Raw genomic sequence first — 23,465 nt, 5'->3', positions numbered from 1 at the left:
GTAGTGCTACACCATTAGATACAGAGGAGGAGAGATTACATGCCATATAAATCCCCGTGTATCTACCATGATACTTCTTGATGTAGTGCTACACCATTAGATACAGAGGAGGAGAGATTACATGCCATATAAATCCCCGTATATCTACCATGATACTTCTTGATGTAGTGCTGCACCATTAGATACAGAGGAGGAGAGATTACATGCCATATAAATCCCCGTATATCTACCATGATACTTCTTGATGTAGTGCTACACCATTAGATACAGAGGAGGAGAGATTACATGCCATATAAATCCCCGTGTATCTACCATGATACTTCTTGATGTAGTGCTACACCATTAGATACAGAGGAGGAGAGATTACATGCCATATAAATCCCCGTATATCTACCATGATACTTCTTGATGTAGTGCTGCACCATTAGATACAGAGGAGGAGAGATTACATGCCATATAAATCCCCGTATATCTACCATGATACTTCTTGATGTAGTGCTACACCATTAGATACAGAGGAGGAGAGATTACATGCCATATAAATCCCCGTATATCTACCATGATACTTCTTGATGTAGTGCTACACCATTAGATACAGAGGAGGAGAGATTACATGCCATATAAATCCCCGTATATCTACCATGATACTTCTTGATGTAGTGCTACACCATTAGATACAGAGGAGGAGAGATTACATGCCATATAAATCCCCGTATATCTACCATGATACTTCTTGATGTAGTGCTGCACCATTAGATACAGAGGAGGAGAGATTACATGCCATATAAATCCCCGTATATCTACCATGATACTTCTTGATGTAGTGCTGCACCATTAGATACAGAGGAGGAGAGATTACATGCCATATAAATCCCCGTATATCTACCATGATACTTCTTGATGTAGTGCTGCACCATTAGATACAGAGGAGGAGAGATTACATACCATATAAATCCCCGTATATCTACCATGATACTTCTTGATGTAGTGCTGCACCATTAGATACAGAGGAGGAGAGATTACATGCCATATAAATCCCCGTATATCTACCATGATACTTCTTGATGTAGTGCTGCACCATTAGATACAGAGGAGGAGAGATTACATGCCATATAAATCCCCGTATATCTACCATGATACTTCTTGATGTAGTGCTGCACCATTAGATACAGAGGAGGAGAGATTACATGCCATATAAATCCCCGTATATCTACCATGATACTTCTTGATGTAGTGCTACACCATTAGATACAGAGGAGGGGAGATTACATGCCATATAAATCCCTGTATATCTACCATGATACTTCTTGATGTAGTGCTGCACCATTAGATACAGAGGAGGAGAGATTACATGCCATATAAATCCCCGTATATCTACCATGATACTTCTTGATGTAGTGCTGCACCATTAGATACAGAGGAGGAGAGATTACATGCCATATAAATCCCCGTATATCTACCATGATACTTCTTGATGTAGTGCTACACCATTAGATACAGAGGAGGAGAGATTACATGCCATATAAATCCCCGTATATCTACCATGATACTTCTTGATGTAGTGCTGCACCATTAGATACAGAGGAGGAGAGATTACATGCCATATAAATCCCCGTATATCTACCATGATACTTCTTGATGTAGTGCTACACCATTAGATACAGAGGAGGAGAGATTACATGCCATATAAATCCCCGTATATCTACCATGATACTTCTTGATGTAGTGCTACACCATTAGATACAGAGGAGGAGAGATTACATGCCATATAAATCCCCGTATATCTACCATGATACTTCTTGATGTAGTGCTACACCATTAGATACAGAGGAGGAGAGATTACATGCCATATAAATCCCCGTATATCTACCATGATACTTCTTGATGTAGTGCTGCACCATTAGATACAGAGGAGGAGAGATTACATGCCATATAAATCCCCGTATATCTACCATGATACTTCTTGATGTAGTGCTGCACCATTAGATACAGAGGAGGAGAGATTACATGCCATATAAATCCCCGTATATCTACCATGATACTTCTTGATGTAGTGCTACACCATTAGATACAGAGGAGGAGAGATTACATGCCATATAAATCCCCGTATATCTACCATGATACTTCTTGATGTAGTGCTACACCATTAGATACAGAGGAGGAGAGATTACATGCCATATAAATCCCCGTATATCTACCATGATACTTCTTGATGTAGTGCTACACCATTAGATACAGAGGAGGAGAGATTACATGCCATATAAATCCCCGTATATCTACCATGATACTTCTTGATGTAGTGCTACACCATTAGATACAGAGGAGGAGAGATTACATGCCATATAAATCCCCGTATATCTACCATGATACTTCTTGATGTAGTGCTACACCATTAGATACAGAGGAGGAGAGATTACATGCCATATAAATCCCCGTATATCTACCATGATACTTCTTGATGTAGTGCTGCACCATTGGAGTTGATTTACAATAGCCCCACCCTCTCATTTGACCTTTAACCCAGGAAACAAAAGCTCAGGCACTAATTGAAGAGAATCCTATTTCCCTGATAGCCTTGGTGAGTCAGTCAAATGGAAATCGATGTGCAACAGGAAGTCATTTCCTGTCTCGGAGATCCATTAGAAAAAGGAATACAAACAATTTGTCTGCAGCGTTGATCCTGGAGTGAGAATGTATGTTTTTAGGACTGACGCATAACTTTCATTTACACACAGTTGCTAGGCGGAGAGTAATAGCCAGATGAAATAGACAAGATATAGTTCAATTCTGGATACATCCTGTCAGTTTGGAAATGAGACGTTGAATTGCATTTTTACTATATTTACACAACTTCCATGGCTTCCAACTTCTCTAAAAACAACATTGTCAGTAGTTGGTGTTTTGAACAAAAACTGGGACAATGTGTTCAGTTTTACATGCAATCAAAGTAGGGAACATCTGCAACATATTAATGCAAAAATGTTTTTTAATTTAACTCACGCAATTTAAGCAGAAATTACCCTACATCCTGCTGGATGGTGAATGTTCCCCTGTAGGGATGTTTGGGATGTGAACCCACAACCCTTGGGTTCAGAGGGAACAGGAAATGGGGTCAGGTTGGAGCAGCTTGTTTAAAACCACAGCCCCTGATTTATCCCTCCCTGCCTGCAGCTTATAAGGGAATGTAGAATAGGGTGGTGTAGGGGGAAGCTGCTAAATAGAATTTGGAGTCATCTTTTTCTGGTGAATCCATTCAGAAGGAGCCGTTTCCATGGTAACCACAGAGTTCTCGGGAGCGTTACTCTAACCGCCTCATCTCCACATTCTAATTGCTGCCTAAAATTGAGTGGCACATCTAGCATGTCACATGGAGAGGTACAGGAGGCTCGTTGCTGTGTGAACCACATACACCACTGCTGTTGTAGAGTAGCTATCAATCTCTTCAGCCATATTGAAATATGATCCGTGACTTGGGCAGGAGCTCACCGACGCTGACTACTGGCACCTCACATTTTCTACTGCTTGAGCTCCTGTTCCTCTTATGGAATATTAGTTCAAAAGTATTGTGCAGATCCTGAACCAAAATATACACAGTACTGACACCCAAAATGAGTACCGACGTCTATTTTCAGTCCAAGCCAAGCACTGAGGATGACGATTGCAAATAGCATCAACGCATATTTCAAATGACCCCAAGCCAAGCAGCTTCTCTCTCTGGCTCTGATTGGTAAATGACCCCAAGCCAAGCAGCTTCTCTCTCTGGCTCTGATTGGTAAATGACCCCAAGCCAAGCAGCTTCTCTCTCTGGCTCTGATTGGTAAATGACCCCAAGCCAAGCAGCTTCTCTCTCTGGCTCTGATTGGTAAATGACCCCAAGCCAAGCAGCTTCTCTCTCTGGCTCTGATTGGTAAACGACCCCAAGCCAAGCAGCTTCTCTCTCTGGCTCTGATTGGTAAATGACCCCAAGCCAAGCAGCTTCTCTCTCTGGCTCTGATTGGTAAATGACCCCAAGCCAAGCAGCTTCTCTCTCTGGCTCTGATTGGTAAATGACCCCAAGCCAAGCAGCTTCTCTCTCTGGCTCTGATTGGTAAACGACCCCAAGCCAAGCAGCTTCTCTCTCTGGCTCTGATTGGTAAACGGCACAATCTACCTTCCCAGGTTTTTACTGTTTGTTAGAGCGCCGAGCGGAGGGTTTTTCTCATCTCCTTTGTGTGCGTTGTGGTTAGGCAAGGCTTTCCAAGGTTCTTGCTGTATAATTTGATGCAGAAAAACAGCCTGTTTCACATTGAAATCTCGAACTAATTTCCAACAAAACTGTTGCCTCCAAGATAAAGAATCCTCTGCGTTTTTGTTGTTGCCTGTTTTTCTATACCTACAAGCATCTCAGATCTGGCTTATGGTCCATCTAGTATTTGGGCCAACCAGTGCATGTACGTACATCCAACCAGAAAAAAAACCTGGATAGGCTAAATAATACAATTATCAAATTATATGGTTATATAAAATAGATCAGAAGGAATATATTACCGCAGAGACCATGCAATTTCATTAATGTGGTAGCTACCCCCCCCCCCCCCCCCCTTTCTAATTTAGCTGCATTGATAAAACCTGGTACTTAGATGTAACAGATCGAATTCAGTGTATTTTCATTCAGTGTATTTCACTATTGCTAAAGGCAGACTGAGACCAAATGCCTGCAGGTCCATTGAATTATAAAATAATGCCGCTGTTACAACAGACTTGGCAACCTTGTATTGCGTGAATAGATCCAACCAGGACTGCCTTCCTGCTAGTAAATTACTCCCCCACTGTCCTCTCAATGCACTTCACTTCACTTATCCTCCCTCTTGTTTTCAGATTAAATGTGATTAAACAGATCTTGAAATTTTTTTTCCTCGTTTCCATTTAAATCCTCAATTACAAATTAACAGAGAGGTTAACAGAATGTGATAATTTCACCCGTGATGCTACCATGGAGTAATTACGCTCAACTAAGAACAGCTGTGTGTGTGTGTGGCTCCTCATCTGAACCCAGAGACTCTATCAAACCATGCAGCTTATCTGACAGCCATGGGACCCAGCAAAACGATATTGGTTTTCACATCTCTCCTCTACATGCTGTACATGAGATCTGTCTGGTTGTCTACTTATAATGTTGATCACAGTCTCTCCAGTCAACACTCTAAATTCCACAATCTAAAACCGAAATTCTAAATTACATTCTAGAATCCCTGCTTCCAGCTCCTCCTAGGTACCATGTACAGTATGAGGGTCTGTGTGGCCCATGTTGGGGGTGGACCACCGTGTGCTGAACACTGACTTCTGTTCTGTTCTCCCCCTACGGAGCCTCCTGTTACTCTCCCAGTGTCCCAGCACATTGACTTCTGTTCTCCCCCTACGGAGCCTCTGTAATCCCCGCCACCCAAAAAAGGAAATCCGTGCCTCTAGCCTGCTACCCTCACACAGTGTCCCAGCACACTGACGACTTGAAGCCGTTACTGTGCCCAAGCATTCTTCCCTAGTATCTACTCACCTATACACTAGTCATGCTGATGGACTGAATAGTAGTTCTAGTAGAATGCGTAAATTACTTGCATTGACAGGACACATTAGCATACATGTGTTAGGCAGTGGGGGCCCTATGCACTCCCTCTCTCTCACACACAGACACGCACACATGAACATACACACACATGTAGAAGGTGTTGCTGTGAACCATATGCTGGTCTTTCTCTCTCCCTCTGTGTAAAGCGTTGGCCCGGGGGCTATAGAGGGTGTGTTTGTGTGTGTGGGGTACCACGGATTGATATTCAGGACATGAACATGATTGTGCAGGGAGCACATGCAGGGAGAGAGAATGTGAGGGACGATCAGACTGAGGAGGTTGTGTCTGAAACGGCACCCTATTCCCTATATACTGCACTACTTTAGGCCAGAGCCCTATGGCACCCAATTCCCTATATAGTGCACTACTTTAGGCCAGAGCCCTATGGCACCCTATTCCCTTTATAGTGCACTACTTTAGACCAGAGCCCTATGGTACCCTATTCCCTTTATAGTGCACTACTTTAGACCAGAGCCCTAATGCAGGTCCACTTCTATCTAGGTTTCATAGTACAGCCAGTGGCAGCTAAGCCTCCTCCCCATGCTAATGTGTGTTGTAGCATCCATTCAATGGTCAAATGAATGTCTAAATAACAGTCTTCCTGTGGTCGGGATTCCATCACCCCACCACTGTCACATTTATACGATGGAGGATGGGCTGAGAAGATTAGCACAAAATTCTACAGAAATCACTGTGATTGTATTTCAGCAGAGTGTTAAAGATTTAAGATGCATCTGTCTAGTCAGTGTGTTACTAACTCAAATGAGATGGTCAGACAGATGCATGAGAAGGTCAGAGGAAAGCTCTGTGTGTGTGTGTGTGTGTGTGTGTGTGTGAAAAGAAACAGACGTAGGTGAGCTAGTCTCCAGCTTTCACACCGTCTCTTTGAAACGGTAGATCCCCTTGTTGTCTCTTCTCTCCTGATCTCCGCCACAGAGATCCTATGTTTTATACATTAGACATTCTTTTGATGTAAAACTCTGATAACCTGGGGGATGTGGGGAATAGGAGGGTTGTATTTGAAACATACATACATACATGCATATACAGTATAGCCTACACTTGCATAATTTACTCTTTTCTTATGGTGATACATACTTGACAAACTCTTTCTACATCTCTAAGCCCGTTGAATTTGTCCCAGTTCACAGTGCATATTATATTTGCTATCTGAGTGCCTGCATGTGTGAAATATCAATTTATCCAAAGAGGTGAACCTGGACCCAGTGTTCCTTGCATGAAAAAGATTAGTGACTACCCAAGGAGACCCCAAATACAGGGGTGTGGTGAACGGTGCTCCCTCACCTTTTTTTTCAATTTGAGAATACACTGAACTGGTAAAAATATTTCAGGAAAAATGAAGTCTGATACATTTTAAATTATATTTAATTACCGCTAATGTTCCATGAAAACGATCGAATGACAAACTAAATTAATATGTAGGCTATAGCAACATACAGGGTGGCAGGGTAGCCTAGTGGTTAGAGTGTTGGACTAGTAACCGAAAGGTTGCATGTTCAAATCCCTGAGCTGACAAGGTACAAATGTTCTGCCCCTGAACAGGCAGTTAACCCACTGTTCCTAGGCCGTCATTGAAAATAAGAATTTGTTCTTAACTGACTTGCCTAGTAAAATAAAGGTAAAATACAGGGAAGAAACCACCATTTACCAACCTGTCTTCCCCCTCTCTCTCTCTCTAGTGGTGGTGCAAATTAGGAATAAACTGTAGGCTTGTGCAGAGGCCCGTCGGTCGGAGGCTTGACCACTTTGAATGGGCCAAATGCGACATAACAAGAACTGCCACAGACAGAACTCCTGAGGTTGACTTGGAACTCATGTACCACGTACTTGAACTCACCCTACTGTCAGAGTGCTTAACTTACAGTAACGTACCACCTATATTGTGTACACAGAGAAAGTGATCCACCACATGAACCTTGTCATCAGACTAATGAGATCTAGGATCCAAATTAACCACGTGTCTGCCTTGATGTTCATAAAACTCCACTTGAGCAGTGAAACCCAGAACGATATGTTGACCACTTGGTTACGGTGAGGTCCTTTCAGTGCCACAATTTTGAAGGGCGCTCCAAATCTCTTAAAATAACCCTCATCAAGATCTGTTGCCTAACCCTAATAGTCTTACTCATCTTATCATTATTATAAATAGAAGATTATCATTCTCACAATGGTGCTCTAAGTCAATTTAAATCAAAGTTGAATGAATGTCTCGCAAGATCACATAATGATTAATCATTAAGTATTTTACATAACAGAATGTAATATAATAGCATAGTAAGCATATAATATGTTACACCAAATACACCTCAGTCATTTCTTATCTGAAGCTGAATAGTCAACAACAAATCCTGCGCCAAAACTAAACAGCGCATGCCGATAGGCAGGATATAAGCTTTCGTAACAGCTGTCCAGCGATCCCAATTGATTGGTGTTTGTTCTGACGATGGACACAATGAAGCACATTCGATGTGCAGGATCAACAAGATGTTGATGGCTGTAGATTTGTGGCTTGCATATCAATATCAGACTGGGGATTTTGTAATCAAACATCAACAATTTACAAAAAATAGTACAAAATACAATAAACGGAAGTTCCTGACGATAGACAAAAGGAAATACATTAGATGTGCAGGACAACAGTATGTTGATGGCTGATTCCTGATTTGTCTGTTTAGAATTGAAATAACTGTGAATACCGCTTGCATGTCAATATCAGGCTGGGAAGAATTTACATTTGCGATCTCCACCTATCTGCAAGCATGACCAATAGCATAACACCTTACTGATATGTAAATTCAAACAACCAATAGGAATAAATATAAACATTGAAATACGTATTTCTGCAGTGTCAGGTGGAAAGATAACAACCCTGTTACACTTTAAACAAAATGTGCCTAGAAGAAAGGCTAATAGTTAACACCATCTGCTTAAATTCACTCATGAAACAGTAATTCAAGAAGATTTAAATGCATATTCCCATGAAACTGATCGGAGATCAAATGATTGGCATGCTGTTTGGATATTTCACGGGTAAAACGTGAATTATCATTCATAAATGACCGTGATGATGGTCTATTTTGAAATGAGTTATGCCCCTAACTTGGTTTTTGTGTGGGCATAGGCAGACGTTGCAATTGGAGGATGCATTATATGCATATTCTATAATGATATTCAATGGGCTACAAATGTGGATTGAAAAATGACGTCATTATATAAAATAAATGTGCTCCCTCGCCTAAAAAAAATAGCACTACTGCACAAATAACATGTATCTGAAGATTTTTTGTTGTGATTTTGCTATACAAAAAATCTATGCGAATGTGTGATTTGTATCACTTAAAATGTCAGATATTGCATAGATGTTACGAACATTTCAAGTGAGTATACTTTGCCAAAAAAAAATACAAAATTCATAGAAAATGTACTCAGGTGTGTTGACATCTTATGAGCATTTTGCATGCATTGAATTAGCCAAGCAGTTCTGTCAATTCCCTCTGAGAGTAATTAGGAGATTTACACTCCCTGTAGATGCTTTACATAATGAATGGATTTTGAGGAAGATGTTATGTTGTTGAGGAGGAGGATGATAGATAATATTCTTTGCGCTCCCTAGTTACCCTGAGAACGGCGTGGTGGAGATGTGTGGCGGTAACGTGCGGCCGCGGGCTCGGACCCTGCTCCGGTGGGACCAGCTCACGGTAGGCCTGGTTGTCATGGTGAACTACAACATAGAGATCCCTGAGGAGAGGGGCTTCTGGTTCGATGCTGAGATTACAGCACTCAATGAGATCTCCAGGACCAACAAGGAGGTCCGCATCAGAATCCTGCTGGGGTAAGAGAGGACATGCTGGGGTAAGAGAGGACATGCTGGGGTAAGAGAGGACATGCTGGGGTAAGAGAGGACATGCTGGGGTAAGAGAGGACATGCTGGGGTAAGAGAGGACATGCTGGGGTAAGAGAGGACATGCTGGGGTAAGAGAGGACATGCTGGGGTAAGAGAGGACATGCTGGGGTAAGAGAGGACATGCTGGGGTAAGAGGACATGCTGGGAGGGGTAAGAGATGACATGCTGGGAGGGGTAAGAGATGACATGCTGGGAGGGGTAAGAGAGGACATGCTGGGAGGGGTAAGAGAGGACATGCTGGGAGGGTTAAGAGAGGACATGCTGGGAGGGTTAAGAGAGGACATGCTGGGAGGGGTAAGAGAGGACATGCTGGGAGGGGTAAGAGAGGACATGCTGGGAGGGGTAAGAGATGACATGCTGGGAGGGGTAAGAGAGGACATGCTGGGGTAAGAGAGGACATGCTGGGAGGGGTAAGAGATGACATGCTGGGAGGGGTAAGAGATGACATGCTGGGAGGGGTAAAAGAGGACATGCTGGGAGGGGTAAGAGAGGACATGCTGGGAGGGGTAAGAGAGGACATGCTGGGAGGGGTAAGAGAGGACATGCTGGGAGGGGTAAGAGAGGACATGCTGGGAAGGGTAAGGGGGGACATGCTGGGAGGGGTAAGAGAGGACATGCTGGGGTAAGAAGAGACCTGTCATGGGACAGTTTCCGTTGGGAAAGTCTGTTTCTCTCTTCTAGGTCAGATGATTATCCCAGTTATGTAACTTAGATATTTCTGCTTACATAAGTTAAGAGGACTTTCTCTATTTCTGTTTGTTAACCTCAAAACATCCTAATAGCCTGGCTGAGGGGGTGTAGAGAACATTCCCTGTGGAGCTCTGATGGACTGATTAACACATTCTCTCTCCCCTCCTCTCTTCCCAGAGGGCCAGGGGACGTCATCCCAGACTGTAAACTGTTGTTTCTGGATGAGATCTATCAGATTGAGAAGACTGGAGCACACTCGCTGTCTGCTGTAGATGGACAGTTCAAACGTAGGCCTCAGCACACTCATACCAATACTACAGTCTACAGCCAATCAGGGCTGAGATGAGGCATACCACAGCCAATCAGGGCTGAGATAGGTCTACTTAGTATGCCAGTTGTTCTAGAAGCGCTGAGGTCAAGGGGGTACTGCAAAGAAGTAACTTGAAATTGTTTTCATCAATTAGCCTGAAATTGATACATTTCAAATACTTCTTATATAGCATTCTGCATATTCAATTTAAATGGCAAGATTACATGGGTTATTGGCATCAATACATGCATGTGTGTGTGGGCTTATGGGTATTTGTTTTTGTCGTATGGTTTTGTTCGCCTGTGTGTGTGCCAATTCTTTGCATATGTATCTGTGTGTCTGTGAGTGTGTGCACACCGGTGTATGTGTTTACATGTGCGTCTGTGTGTGTATGTTTGTGCGCCGGGATGGATCCAGGCAAGAGCGGGCCGGAGTGTAAGCACTGCAAGACGGACCCCGAGTCGGAGTGCAGGTTCTGCTCGTGCTGCGTGTGTGGAGGGAAGCAGGATGCCCATATGCAGCTGCTGTGTGATGAGTGTAACATGGCCTTCCATATATACTGTCTCAACCCACCGCTAGCCACCATACCTGACGACGAGGACTGGTGAGCTCTGACCTGGTCCTCCCAGACCACCTGGGGGGTGCTATACTCAACACAGGATGACCCAATGGGCCCTGGTCAAAAGTAGTGCGCTATATAGGGAATAGGGTGCCCTTTGGGGTGTAGACAAGACCTGTAGACCTGTAGACCTGTGCACTGATGGCTGGTGGAGCAATTATGATGCACGATGTCAATTGACTATAATGATTGAACATGCATTGTGAGTGTAATAGTCATGTTTACATGTTAGTGCTGACTGAGATATAGATATGCCTTTAGCCATATGAATAAGTTCCACATTCTATATTTTCCTTTGGGTGCCAGTATAGATTTTATTGTAGGTACCATATTTCTCTCTCATAGATGTCTTAGTAACACACTGTCTATACCAGAGACACTGACACCAACAGTATACTACCAGTAGTAGTTTCTCTCCTGTCCATCTACATTGACTTCCTGTATTGATCATACTCTGAGAGGCAGTAGATCAGTAAGGGAGTTATGGTTCTTGTGTTGTGATTGGCAGGTACTGTCCCACCTGTAAGAACGACACCAGTGAGGTGGTTAAGGCCGGGGAGAAGCTGAAGGCCAGTAAGAAGAAAGCCAAGATGCCCTCGGCCCATACAGAGAGCCAGAGGGACTGGGGCAAGGTGAGACACATGGTCTATGACACTAACCCCTGGGTCCATACAGAGAGGGCCTGGGGCAAGGTGAGACACATGGTCTATGACACTAACCCCTGGGTCCATACAGAGAGGGCCTGGGGCAAGGTGAGACACATGGTCTACGACACTAACCCCTGGGCACATACAGAGAGCCAGAGGGACTGGGGCAAGGTGAGACACATGGTCTACGACACTAACCCCTGGGCCCATACAGAGAGCCAGAGGGACTGGGGCAAGGTGAGACACATGGTCTACGACACTAACCCCTGGGCCCATACAGAGAGGGATTGGGGCAAGGTGAGAAACATGGTCTACGACACTAACCCCTGGGCCCATACAGAGAGGGATTGGGGCAAGGTGAGACAGACGGGGCCCTTGACACTAACCCCTGGGCCCATACAGAGAGGGATTGGGGCAAGGTGAGACAGACGGGGCCCTTGACACTAACCCCTGGGCCCATACAGAGAGCCAGAGGGACTGGGGCAAGGTGAGACAGACAGGGTCCTTGACACTAACCCCTGGCCCCAAGGTGAGGGACTAAGGTTACGTCCCAAATGGCACCCTATTCCCTACATACAGTGCACTACTTTAAAACAAAGCAGTGCACTATGTAGGGAATAGGTTGCCATTTGGGATATAGCCTAATATTTCCTAATGACACGGGTTATACCAGGGAGTTGGGGCCAATTCCATTTTTAAATTCAGTCAGTAAGTAAAGTTATTAATTCTCAGTTTCAGCAGAATTGAAATGGAATTGATCCCAACCCTGGGTCAGATCAGGTCATGGGCATTGGCAGAATCACTATTTGTGGTTATCAAAATTCTAAAGGGGGAACTGGGGAGAGAATTTGGAATTTGAAACGATTCTTCAAATTTGTTCTCTGGCTGTCAAGGACTCTAGCTAAGCTATGTGGGGTAACTTAATTTGTTTGACTCATTGCATATTTCAACGGAAGAAAGAGGCGATATCTTGGCCTGGACTGGAGCTCATATTTTAATGCCTCACTCAGAAGGAGGACCTCCTTGGTTCTTTTGGCAGCAGACAGAATGAGTGAGACACACACACACGGGGTGGCGAACAGGACTGTCATTGTCTAGCACTTTGTTCCGCTAACAGAAGCCGTTGGCCTGTTGAGTCAGTGTTAGCAGAACAAAGTAGATCTCTTGTTCACGGCTTGGTAGCGGAGTTACTGAGTGCTCCTGAACGTGTCAATTGGCAACAGGTAGCAGTGGCCAAGCTTGGGTATGTTCATTATTCAGTGAACCCGAAGAGAACGGACTGAGACAGGGATGGACAACCTGGACTTCAATTAAGAACTACTCATTTTTGTTTTCTGTTGCAAAATGTTTTGTCAGTGTGCCCTACTGAACAAAACTGTACTTTGCAATGTCAAACTAAAATGAGTATTATTACTTATTGGACAAGTCCAGGTTGTGCCTTCCCATTTTACTCAGTAGTCTTCTGTTTGGTGCCTACTGAACATGACCCAGGCCCACAGTAAGTTCCTCTGCTCTCACTAAGATGTGTGTTATTCTGTGTTGGCTAACTCCCTCTCACACTGTGAGGCGATGGTAACTATGCCATTTAAAATGTTTTGCTACAATGTGTTCTACTGAACGCAACCCAGGCCCAGGTAACACAGACAGGCCCTCGGTAAGTTACTCTGACTAAGCCACAACAGTGTTTGCTGTTTCCCTCTCACACTGTGAGGCGATGGTAACAATGATATTTAAAATGACTCAGCAGAGTGAAGTTCTTTTCCTGGAACCAAAGTAGGGGAAAATAGCTAACCCCATTGTTTCCCAGAAATACACCATGGATGTGTACCAAACGGGACCCTATTCCCTATGTAGTGCACTACTTTTAATCAGGGCCCATAAGGTTCTGGTCAAAAGCAGTGCACTATATAGGGAATTTAGTGCCATTTGGAACGCATTGAATGCTAATTGAAAACAGACTATTCTGTACATTAGTATGTATTTATGTGATAAACAAGGTGTTTTTTTTTTTGGGGGGGGGGGTTACTCATGGTTTGGGAATGTTATGAGAGAGAAACACTGAGGAATGAATCAAATTGTCCAACACTTTAATAAAATAATCATTTCCAGCCCGGAAAATGGATTCTTGTTATACATACAATGCTATTCAGGTCTGATTAGGCTATATGGTAGCTAAAGCTTGTACTAGGAAGTCCTTGATTTATGTAATGTGTGTGTGTGTGTGTGTGGTCCAACGTGTGAATACATGCTAGCTAAAGCATGCATGATTAAGTCCTTCTGCTAAATGCCATGTTGATGTTACAGGGTATGGCCTGTGTGGGGCGCACTAAGGAATGTACCATCGTCCCCTCCAACCATTACGGGCCCGTACCTGGGGTTCCCGTGGGAACAGCATGGAAGTTCCGCGTTCAGGTGAGCCAATGGAAACGAGGTTTGGTACCATGTGACCATACAGTTGGGGTGATGCAGGTTTGGTGATTTCTCAGAAACTCGGAGAGAACAGAGAAAATGTAATATTTTCTAATCATGAAGATGTTGACTCTGGAAAATATAGTTATTTTCAGTTAACTTTAGAGGTTCATAGTTACCTAATATTCTGACACTAAGGATTTGCTTACATAGCCAGTATCACGAAGCCCCCCCCCCCCCCCCCATATCACCCATCCTGACTCTCCCCCACTCCTGTTCACTCCCTCTAACTATCTTCTCCCTTCCTGTGTTCCAAGGTGAGCGAGGCGGGAGTGCACAGGCCCCACGTGGGAGGTATCCACGGCCGCAGTAACGATGGCTCCTATTCGCTGGTGCTGGCTGGGGGCTTCGAAGATGAAGTGGTGGGTGTCTTTCTTTTTTTATTTTGTGTCTGTCGTTGTGTTTGAGCTAAGCAATCTAGGAGCGTGGGAGTGTAGGAGAAAAAACAGGTGGAGGGAGATCTCTTTCTCCCGGTTTTCCCTCCTCTGTCTGGCAGACCCTCTGATGTCCCATGCTGTTTGCGCTGGCCCTTTTAGCCTGGTAGACACTGGGGGAGGATGGTAGTCTACCCATCTATCTGGTTCTCACACCGCTGTCTCTCTTGCTCCCACTAACACGTTTGACTTTCTTAAAGGATGGTCACTGTACAGCATAGCTCTGGAGAATGCACAGCGCTATGATGAATGTTTTCACATTAGCTAGGTTTCCATCCAATTGGTGACAGATTTTCATACGAATATTCTAAAATCAGTGAGTAATGACGTAGTGCACACAATGTACTCTTTCCACTTAAGTTTTCATGTACCAAATAAAAGTTAAAAGTTCAATGTGTTTCCATCACATTTTCAACTCCACAGATAGTTTGTCACTAAAACGGTTTTGTTAAATAGTGAATGTGCTCTTGGCGCTCTATAGCCAACAGGCTGCAGGTACAGTGTGGGTAGACTGTTCAGGTGAACTAGTCTACTCGAGATTATTAGAGCGAGAATATTTTTATTTGTCAAAGACAGTCAAGTGTCAATCATCATGTCATCAGATTAAGAGCCTTTAATTGGAAAGGAGCATCAAGATCACCACGGTTCACTTCCCCCACCCTGTGAAGTTCATAGGTTATTTCATCTGTAGCCCAATCCACCGCATGGTTTCACAAGTCTCAGTGGGAGGACCACACACCATGTCATCACGTTACAACAATATGATGGTTATGAAATCAACATTTACAGATGAAAGGCGTTTCCAACGCCAATTCTCACAATTTATTTTAGACACAAATATCCTACAAGTCATATATAACATTTTACCAAGGATGGATTTAGCCATTTTGACTGGATTTCGAATTGTAACTATGTTGATTTAGCTGTGTGCTTTGAGCTGTCATAAGAGATTTCCACTTACCCAGCAAAAAAATACAAGGATTAGCTAGTATGTGCAGAGACAGTATTTTTAAGAGGTGTGTGTGTGTGTCTCTCTCTTTTTAACCCTATGACCTCTACGTTACCCCTCAGGACAGGGGAGATGAGTTCACCTACACAGGCAGCGGGGGTCGCGACCTTTCAGGGAACAAGCGCATTGGGGAGCATTCCTTTGACCAGACCCTGACCCACTACAACAGGTACAGCAAACAAAGCACTGGCCTGGCCTGTTTCTCTCCCTGACGTTTCAAATAGATACCTTTTGTCACTATCAGACCTTTTTTTTTGGGGGGGGGGGGTCGTCCCACATCAAAAACATCAACACACAATTATAACACAGATCAATTATTTAACTGGTTTCAGGAACATCCACTAGTTCTAGTCATCACGTGACCTTTAACCCTTGACCTTTCAGGGCCCTGGCGCTGAACTGTGACGCCCCCATCAACGACAAGGATGGGGCGGAATCCAGGAATTGGCGTGCGGGGAAGCCGGTGAGGGTGGTGCGGAGCTCCAAGGGCCGACGTATCAGCAAGTACGCTCCGGAGGAGGGCAACCGATACGATGGCATCTACAAGGTACACTCGCTTTTATTTTAATTCATCTTTATTTAACTAGGCAAGTCAGTTAAGAACATATTCTTATTTACAATGACGGCCTACCCTGGCCAAAACCTAACCCGGACGACGCTGGGCCAATTGTGCGCCGCCCTATGGGACTCCCAATCATAGGGCACTAACATTCCCCTCTCAGGAACATGGACTGAATATCATGTCCTTTTGGAACCTTTATGTTTGCCTTTTGAGCACCATGTTGATTTCCCCAGATAGACCAGAACGGTAATCTCAACCCACGTAGTTTCAGGGATGTTGCTTCTCAAACAAGACACGATGAGAAAATACATGTTATCTTTGAGATGAATCCCTGATTACCACAAACAAATCTAATCACATTTTTAGTGTTGTTCCTGTCTCACCATGAAACTCCAGTTAGTTAAACAGCATCAACATCAATGGGGCATTATGTACCCATACAGTTATAATTACTAGAACGGGCCTCCACGTTGTAGTCTGTTCTGGGGATGGTCAGTCATTCTATTTCTAATGTGTCTCAGGTGGTGAAGTACTGGCCAGAGAAAGGGAAGTGTGGTTTCCTGGTGTGGAGGTACTTGCTGCGAAGGGATGACCTGGAGCCTGCTCCCTGGACACCTGAGGGGCTGGCGCGCATCCAGACACTGGGCCTGGCTGTGCAGGTGAGGGGTTTACGGTGCTGTTTTCTAGGACATTATAACCGTATGAGAGGACGGGGGTTTGGTTATGACTGCTGTTGTCTCTTTTATGTCTTAATTTCTCAATTGAATGTAAAACTGAGCAGACTCTCCATTGTGTGTAGTTCTGTGTCCTTTGTTTGTTCATGTTGATATTTTTGTCTGTCTGACTGTTCATGTGCGTTTAGTACAGTATCCTCTTGCCTATCATTGTGCATTATGAGTTAGTTATAATGCATTGTAATACTTGCCGATGTTTTCATTTTCCTGTCTCTGTGCCTCTACTCTACAGTGTCCCTCTGGTCGCCATTTTATTTTCATCTGTCTCTCTTTGTCTCTACAGTATCCTCCAGGCTACGTGGAGGCCATGGCCAACAAGACCAAGAAGGAGGCTAATGCTCGGCCAGGGTCCAGCAGGAGCAAGAAGCACCCTGGACGGGGCCGGCCGCGGCTACAACCTCTGAAGAAGAAGGTGAAGGAGGAGGAGGATGAAGAAGAGGAAGAGGAGGAAGAGAAGCCCATGGAGGGTACAGACCAGTCACAGAGTAACGGCAGTCAGGAGACAGGTACCTGTTGAGACGCCGCTAGGGATATAGGCCAGAGACAGAAGAGAGATGGGTTTTTGTTACCTTTAGGTGTACAGTTTATATCTGGTGCACTGCTATGTATGCATGGGCGGAATTGCCGCTAGGGAAACTGGGACATTTTCAATAGATATAGAACTAGATATGCCAAAGCATTTCGGGGGCGTTTTAAAGGTGTCAAATAAAATATTACCCATACGATATGTGTCCATGCATCCGTAAACAATGTGTGTTGGTATGCGTCTCTCAGAGGTGTGTAAGGAATCGACAGAGCCCCGAGCCAAGCGTCAGAAGATGGAGGAGGCGTTCCAACTGACAGAGCAGCAGCAAAGCCTCATAAAGGAAGACCAGCCCAACAGAAAGAACTGGGACGAGGCCATGGGACACCTCAAGGAGGGGCCGGTACGTAAAGGTCACAATGTGACATGCCATGACGCAACAAGGCACAGTACAGCAGACGCCATGGCAACCGCACAAACAACATCTAAACGAACACAACAGCAGCTGACAACTCCGTCCCCTTAATTAATTGTATACAACCAATATTACACTGACACACAGTTCTGATTTAAGACTAATAATACTGAAACAACTATTATGATGGATGTGAAGCTACGGTTTCCATGGTGATGTCTGTACCTGTACTTCCTGTCTCTGTTTCTTTAGAACTTCCTGAGGAAGGTGGAACAGACGTTTATGTGTGTCTGCTGCCAGGAGCTAGCCTACCAGCCCATCACCACCGTCTGTACACACAACGTGTGCAAGGTTGGTGTCCACAAACTGTGTGTGTCGGGTTCAAGGTTTCAACTGAATCTGCTGTTTTAAATGTAGTGATTATTGTCCGATTGTGGTTTTATGATTTCATACACATGAAGATACAGGTGTAGAAGTGACCATATGGCACTGTACAGTTAAGGAGTTGTCGTTCTTTGACTTCTGACTGACCTGTGGCATTCTCGGTCTGTTCCTGGTCTACCCCAGACCTGTCTCCAGCGGTCGTTCCGTGCTGAGGTGTATACCTGCCCTGCCTGTCGCCACGACCTGGGGAAGGATTACGTCATGGTCCTAAACAAGACTCTACAGCTGCTGCTGGACCAGTTCTTTCCTGGCTATAGCAAGGGCCGATGAGGACAAGACACCTGCACTTACCCAAACAGTTACACACAGACCCATAATGCATACAAACAAACATAGGCATACACACTTATTCATACATTGGTACACAGTATACACACACCCTCCATCTCCTAGGCAGCAGGGACTGACCCCACCTGTTGGACTTGGACTGTCCCCATTTACGTCACCAGCCTGAAGTCATCCAAGCCCCAGGAGATGACTGGAGCCTGGAGCACCATGCCCCTACACCTCCAATGGGTTCCCATCCCTGGGTACCAACACCCCCTGAACCCCCCCCCCCCCTCCCCCCCATGATTTCCCTCTCTCCCTCCCTCTCTAATTTTCCACATCCCCAGTCCACAGAACTCATCAGTTCATCGCCATCTACCTGTCCATGTGAGGAACAGCCAGAGAGGATGCTAATGCTAACCATAGCCATGTAGAGAATGTCTCTAAGTATGCTAACGCTACTTAGCCTCCATTGAGAGGGGGTCAGGGATTACCACCTAGGAGAGAGGGTTGATGGGAAATGTAGTGTACAATGTTAAAGGTTATTTCTTTATTACTGGTCGATTTGATCTTTAGACACAAATGGGTTCATTCTTTTAAAGGCCCTGTGCAGTCAAAAACTAGATTCTTGTTTTATATATATTTCCACACCGAGGTTGTAATAATACTGTGAAATTGTGAAAAGTATGATAATGGCCTTTTAATGTAAGAGCTGTTTGAAAAGACTGCCTGAAATTTCAGCCTGTTTTGGTGGAATGGAGTTTGGCCTTCCATGGTGACATCACCATGTGGTAAATTAGTTAATAGACCAATAAGAAAGAGGTCCAAACCTCTCTGCCAATAGCAGCAAATGCTTAGTTTTCCCTTCCCCACTCAAACCACTCCCAGACAGTCCTAGCAAAGTTCTTCAAGCTATATAAGGAGCTATTTTTTATTTGTTTTTTATTGAAAACAATCACGGTAAGGTACTTTGTTGTAGCCTTGTACGAACCACCCTTGTCTCGCGAGTTCACATTCTGTTTCCCTACACGGATATCCAGGATGGTTTGTACGAGGCTAGCTTAATTGTTTCCTAGAAATGATTTGAATATTGAGATAAAAAATGTCTGCGTTGGACCTTTAAAGAGGTTCCTCCCTTTCTCCTCTGTTCCTTGTCTGTCTGTTCTTGTGGTGATGTTCCTCCCTTTCTCCTCTGTTCCTTGTCTGTCTGTTCTTGTGGTGATGTTCCTCCCTTTCTCCTCTGTTCCTTGCCTGTCTGTTCTTGTGGTGATGTTCCTCCCTTTCTCCTCTGTTCCTTGTCTGTCTGTTCTTGTGGTGATGTTCCTCCCTTTCTCCTCTGTTCCTTGTCTGTCTGTTCTTGTGGTGATGTTCCTCCCTTTCTCCTCTGTTCCTTGCCTGTCTGTTCTTGTGGTGATGTTCCTCCCTTTCTCCTCTGTTCCTTGTCTGTCTGTTCTTGTGGTGATGTTCCTCCCTTTCTCCTCTGTTCCTTGTCTGTCTGTTCTTGTGGTGATGTTCCTCCCTTTCTCCTCTGTTCCTTGTCTGTCTGTTCTTGTGGTGATGTTCCTCCCTTTCTCCTCTGTTCCTTGACTGTCCTTTTTCTTTAAAATATTTCAGGATTTTTTTAAAGACATGCAAATGCAAAATGGTTTAAATAATGCTATGGTCTCTAAAGCAGCAAACTGTGATGTTTATTACTTCCTTCCTACCTACTGCTCGAAGTGCTTTATATACAAAACAGAAATGTTCTTCTGCATTGACTGGCAAGCTAATCGTGTCCTCCTCCTTTGAGCTTCTCTTCGTCCCCCCCCCTGTCCCTAGGGTTGCAAAATTCCGTTAACTTTCCAAAATTCCCAGGTTTTCCAGAAATCCTGGTTGAAAGATTCACGGAATCAGGGGGGAGAAAAACAGGAAATCCAGGACTCCTTCCAACAGGGATTTCTGGAAAACATTTGAGAAACTTTTGCAACCCTACCTGCCCCCCAGTCTTGTACCGTACCGACCCCTACCGTGGACTACAGTACTCACAGTTCTCTAGACGTCAAGTGGATGCTTCGCTTCAGCATTAATGTTCTCTGTTTTTATTGTACTTGTTAAAAAGAAAATATGTTGAAAAGACAAAAAGTGATGTCTATCATTTCCTATACTACTACAACGTATGCCATTTTTCTATACTTTTAGTTGCCTATTCTATTTTAATCTGTAGTTATTTTTGTGGCAAACTTTACCTGCTGCTGTGTCAGCCTGAATGAAGAGTTTCATTGCTTCATATTGTGATCTGAAATTTTATACATGGTATAATAATACTTCATATGTACCTAATTAAATATTTTGATTCCAGAAAACAACAACTTGCCTGTTTAGTTTCCTTTACATTAGAGGAGGATAGTGGACTTTAGCCTGGTCCCAGTTCTGTTTTGTGCTGTAGATCAGTGTTTCCCAACTCTAGTCCTTCAGTACACCCAACAACACACGTTGTAGCCTCGGACAAGCACACCTGATTCAACTAATCATCAAGCCCTTAATGAGTTGAATCAGGTGAATTGGTCTGGGGCTACTACAACATTGTCTTCTGTTGGGTGTCCTGCACGACTGGAGTTGGGGAAAAACTGGTGTGGACAACGATCATAGGAGTTGGCCAGGAGGTACAAATGGATCTGGGACCAGGCTTCCGCTGGCCTCACCTGAAACGTTGGTTTCAGACTCAATATGGGCCTCAGTATGGGCCTCCCTGATTGATATAAGACCAAACAAAAGGACAGTGGAAAGAGGTAAATTTAGGCACTCTATAAAGATCCCTGTCTCTCTATACATTACTTAGGTCATGTAGGAGTCAGAGAATGATGATGTACAGGGGGCCTCCTTTTACACATACCTACCTACTGAGCTGATTAGTAGAGCCGGGTCCTGCACCCACTGAGCTGATTAGTAGAGCCGGGTCCTGCACCCACTGAGCTGATTAGTAGCCAGGTCCTTTATCTATTGAGCTGATTAGTAGAGCCGGGTCCTGCACCCACTGAGCTGATTAGTAGAGCCGGGTCCTTTACCTATTGAGTTGATTAGTTGAGCCGGACCGTGTACCTACTGAGATGATTAGTAGAGCCGGGTCCTGTACCTACTGAGCTGATTAGTAGAGCCGGGTCCTTTACCTATTGAGTTGATTAGTTAAGCCGGACCGTGTACCTACTGAGATGATTAGTAGAGCCGGGTCCTGTACCTACTGAGCTGATTAGTAGAGCCGGGTCCTTTACCTATTGAGTTGATTAGTTAAGCCGGACCGTGTACCTACTGAGATGATTAGTAGAGCCGGGTCCTGTACCTACTGAGCTGATTAGTAGAGCCGGGTCCTTTACCTATTGAGTTGATTAGTTAAGCCGGACCGTGTACCTACTGAGATGATTAGTAGAGCCGGGTCCTGTACCTACTGAGCTGATTAGTAGAGCCGGGTCCTGTACCTACTGAGCTGATTAGTAGAGCTGGGTCCTGTACCTACTGAGCTGATTAGTAGAGCCGGGTCCTGTACCTACTGAGCTGATTAGTAGAGCTGGGTCCTGTACCTACTGAGCTGATTAGTAGAGCCGGACCCTGCACCTACTATCTACTGGGCTGATTAGTAGAGCCGGGTCCTGTACCTACTGAGCTGATTAGTAGAGCCGGGTCCTGTACCCACTGAGCTGATTAGTAGAGCCAGGTCCTGTACCCACTGAGCTGATTAGTAGAGCCGGGTCCTGTACCCACTGAGCTGATTAGTAGAGCTGGGTCCTGTACCCACTGAGCTGATTTGTAGAGCCGGGTCCTGTACCTACTGAGCTGATTAGTAGAGCCGGGTCCTGAACCTACTGAGCTGATTAGTAGAGCCGGGTCCTGTACCTCCTGAGCTTATAAGTAGAGCCGGGTCCTTTGCAAAATGAAATGATTAGAGGATCTGGGTCCTGTACCTACTGAGCTGATTAGTAGAGCCCGGTCCTGCACCCACTGAGCTGATTAGTAGCCTGGTCCTTTACCTTCTGAGCAGATTAGTTGAGCCGGACCCTGAACCTACTGAGCTGATTAGTAGAGCCGGGTCCTATACCTACTGAGCTGATTAGTAGAGCCGGGTCCTATACCTACTGAGCTGATTATTAGAGCCGGGTCTTCACCTACTGAGCTGATTAGTAGAGCTGGGTCCTGCACCTACTGAGCTGATTAGTAGAGCCGGGTCCTATACCTACTGAGCTGATTATTAGAGCCGGGTCCTGCACCTACTGAGCTGATTAGTAGAGCCGGGTCCTGCACCTTCATAAGCCGATTAGTAGAGCCGGGTCCTATACCTACTGAGCTGATGATTAGAGCTGTGTGCTGTGCTATGGCTTGGTTTCTTGTGGAACAGTGTAAATATTGCTTTGCTGATCTTGCATTCTGGAATGTGTGCTATGCCAGTGCAACTTTTCTATTATAAAACCAGGTAGAGAACCCCATAGAGGAGATTAAATATGAAGGCGCTACACAGTCAATCTGCCGTCTGCATTGACAGTGATATGGCATCTGCATAAATTAGGGCATTTACACTTCTTGCGTCTCGCTGAGCAGCGCAGAGCTGTTGTCAAGGAAGGGAGTTTTTGTTGATACAGGACCTCGTGCCCTCACCTACGGTCAAACAATGTCAACACGGCGCTATACAGAGCCCATCGCATTGTTAAAACATTTGAGAGCCGTCTGGCGATGCAGTAGAGCTCAATTTGGCCTCTGGAGGCTCTGCAATTGCGTAACACCATCCATACGGCACTTCCGACCACATTTTCAGGATCAAACATAAATGGGGAATGCAGGCAGTTT

The 23,465-nt window shown here is 44.6% G+C and overlaps 1 protein-coding gene across 1 annotated transcript in view; it reads left to right on the top strand.

The window, feature by feature from the left end:
* Window positions 1-18,735, top strand: part of LOC110513404 (E3 ubiquitin-protein ligase UHRF1) — a 44,338-nt gene extending 25,603 nt beyond the window's left edge. Inside the window, exons 4-16 of the mRNA XM_036936917.1 lie at window positions 9,240-9,458; window positions 10,398-10,507; window positions 10,948-11,134; window positions 11,658-11,781; window positions 14,101-14,208; window positions 14,523-14,627; window positions 15,771-15,877; window positions 16,093-16,255; window positions 16,792-16,929; window positions 17,288-17,510; window positions 17,779-17,930; window positions 18,195-18,293; window positions 18,510-18,735. Coding sequence (XP_036792812.1) covers window positions 9,240-9,458; window positions 10,398-10,507; window positions 10,948-11,134; window positions 11,658-11,781; window positions 14,101-14,208; window positions 14,523-14,627; window positions 15,771-15,877; window positions 16,093-16,255; window positions 16,792-16,929; window positions 17,288-17,510; window positions 17,779-17,930; window positions 18,195-18,293; window positions 18,510-18,656 — 1,882 coding nt within the window. The 3' untranslated portion in view covers window positions 18,657-18,735. The remainder of the gene's footprint in view (window positions 1-9,239; window positions 9,459-10,397; window positions 10,508-10,947; window positions 11,135-11,657; window positions 11,782-14,100; window positions 14,209-14,522; window positions 14,628-15,770; window positions 15,878-16,092; window positions 16,256-16,791; window positions 16,930-17,287; window positions 17,511-17,778; window positions 17,931-18,194; window positions 18,294-18,509) is intronic.
* The last annotated feature ends 4,730 nt before the right edge of the window (window positions 18,736-23,465 follow it).

This window comes from Oncorhynchus mykiss, chromosome 12, assembly GCF_013265735.2.
Source record: "Oncorhynchus mykiss isolate Arlee chromosome 12, USDA_OmykA_1.1, whole genome shotgun sequence".
NCBI lineage: Eukaryota > Metazoa > Chordata > Actinopteri > Salmoniformes > Salmonidae > Oncorhynchus > Oncorhynchus mykiss.
This window is presented reverse-complemented; position numbering and strand designations above follow the sequence as displayed.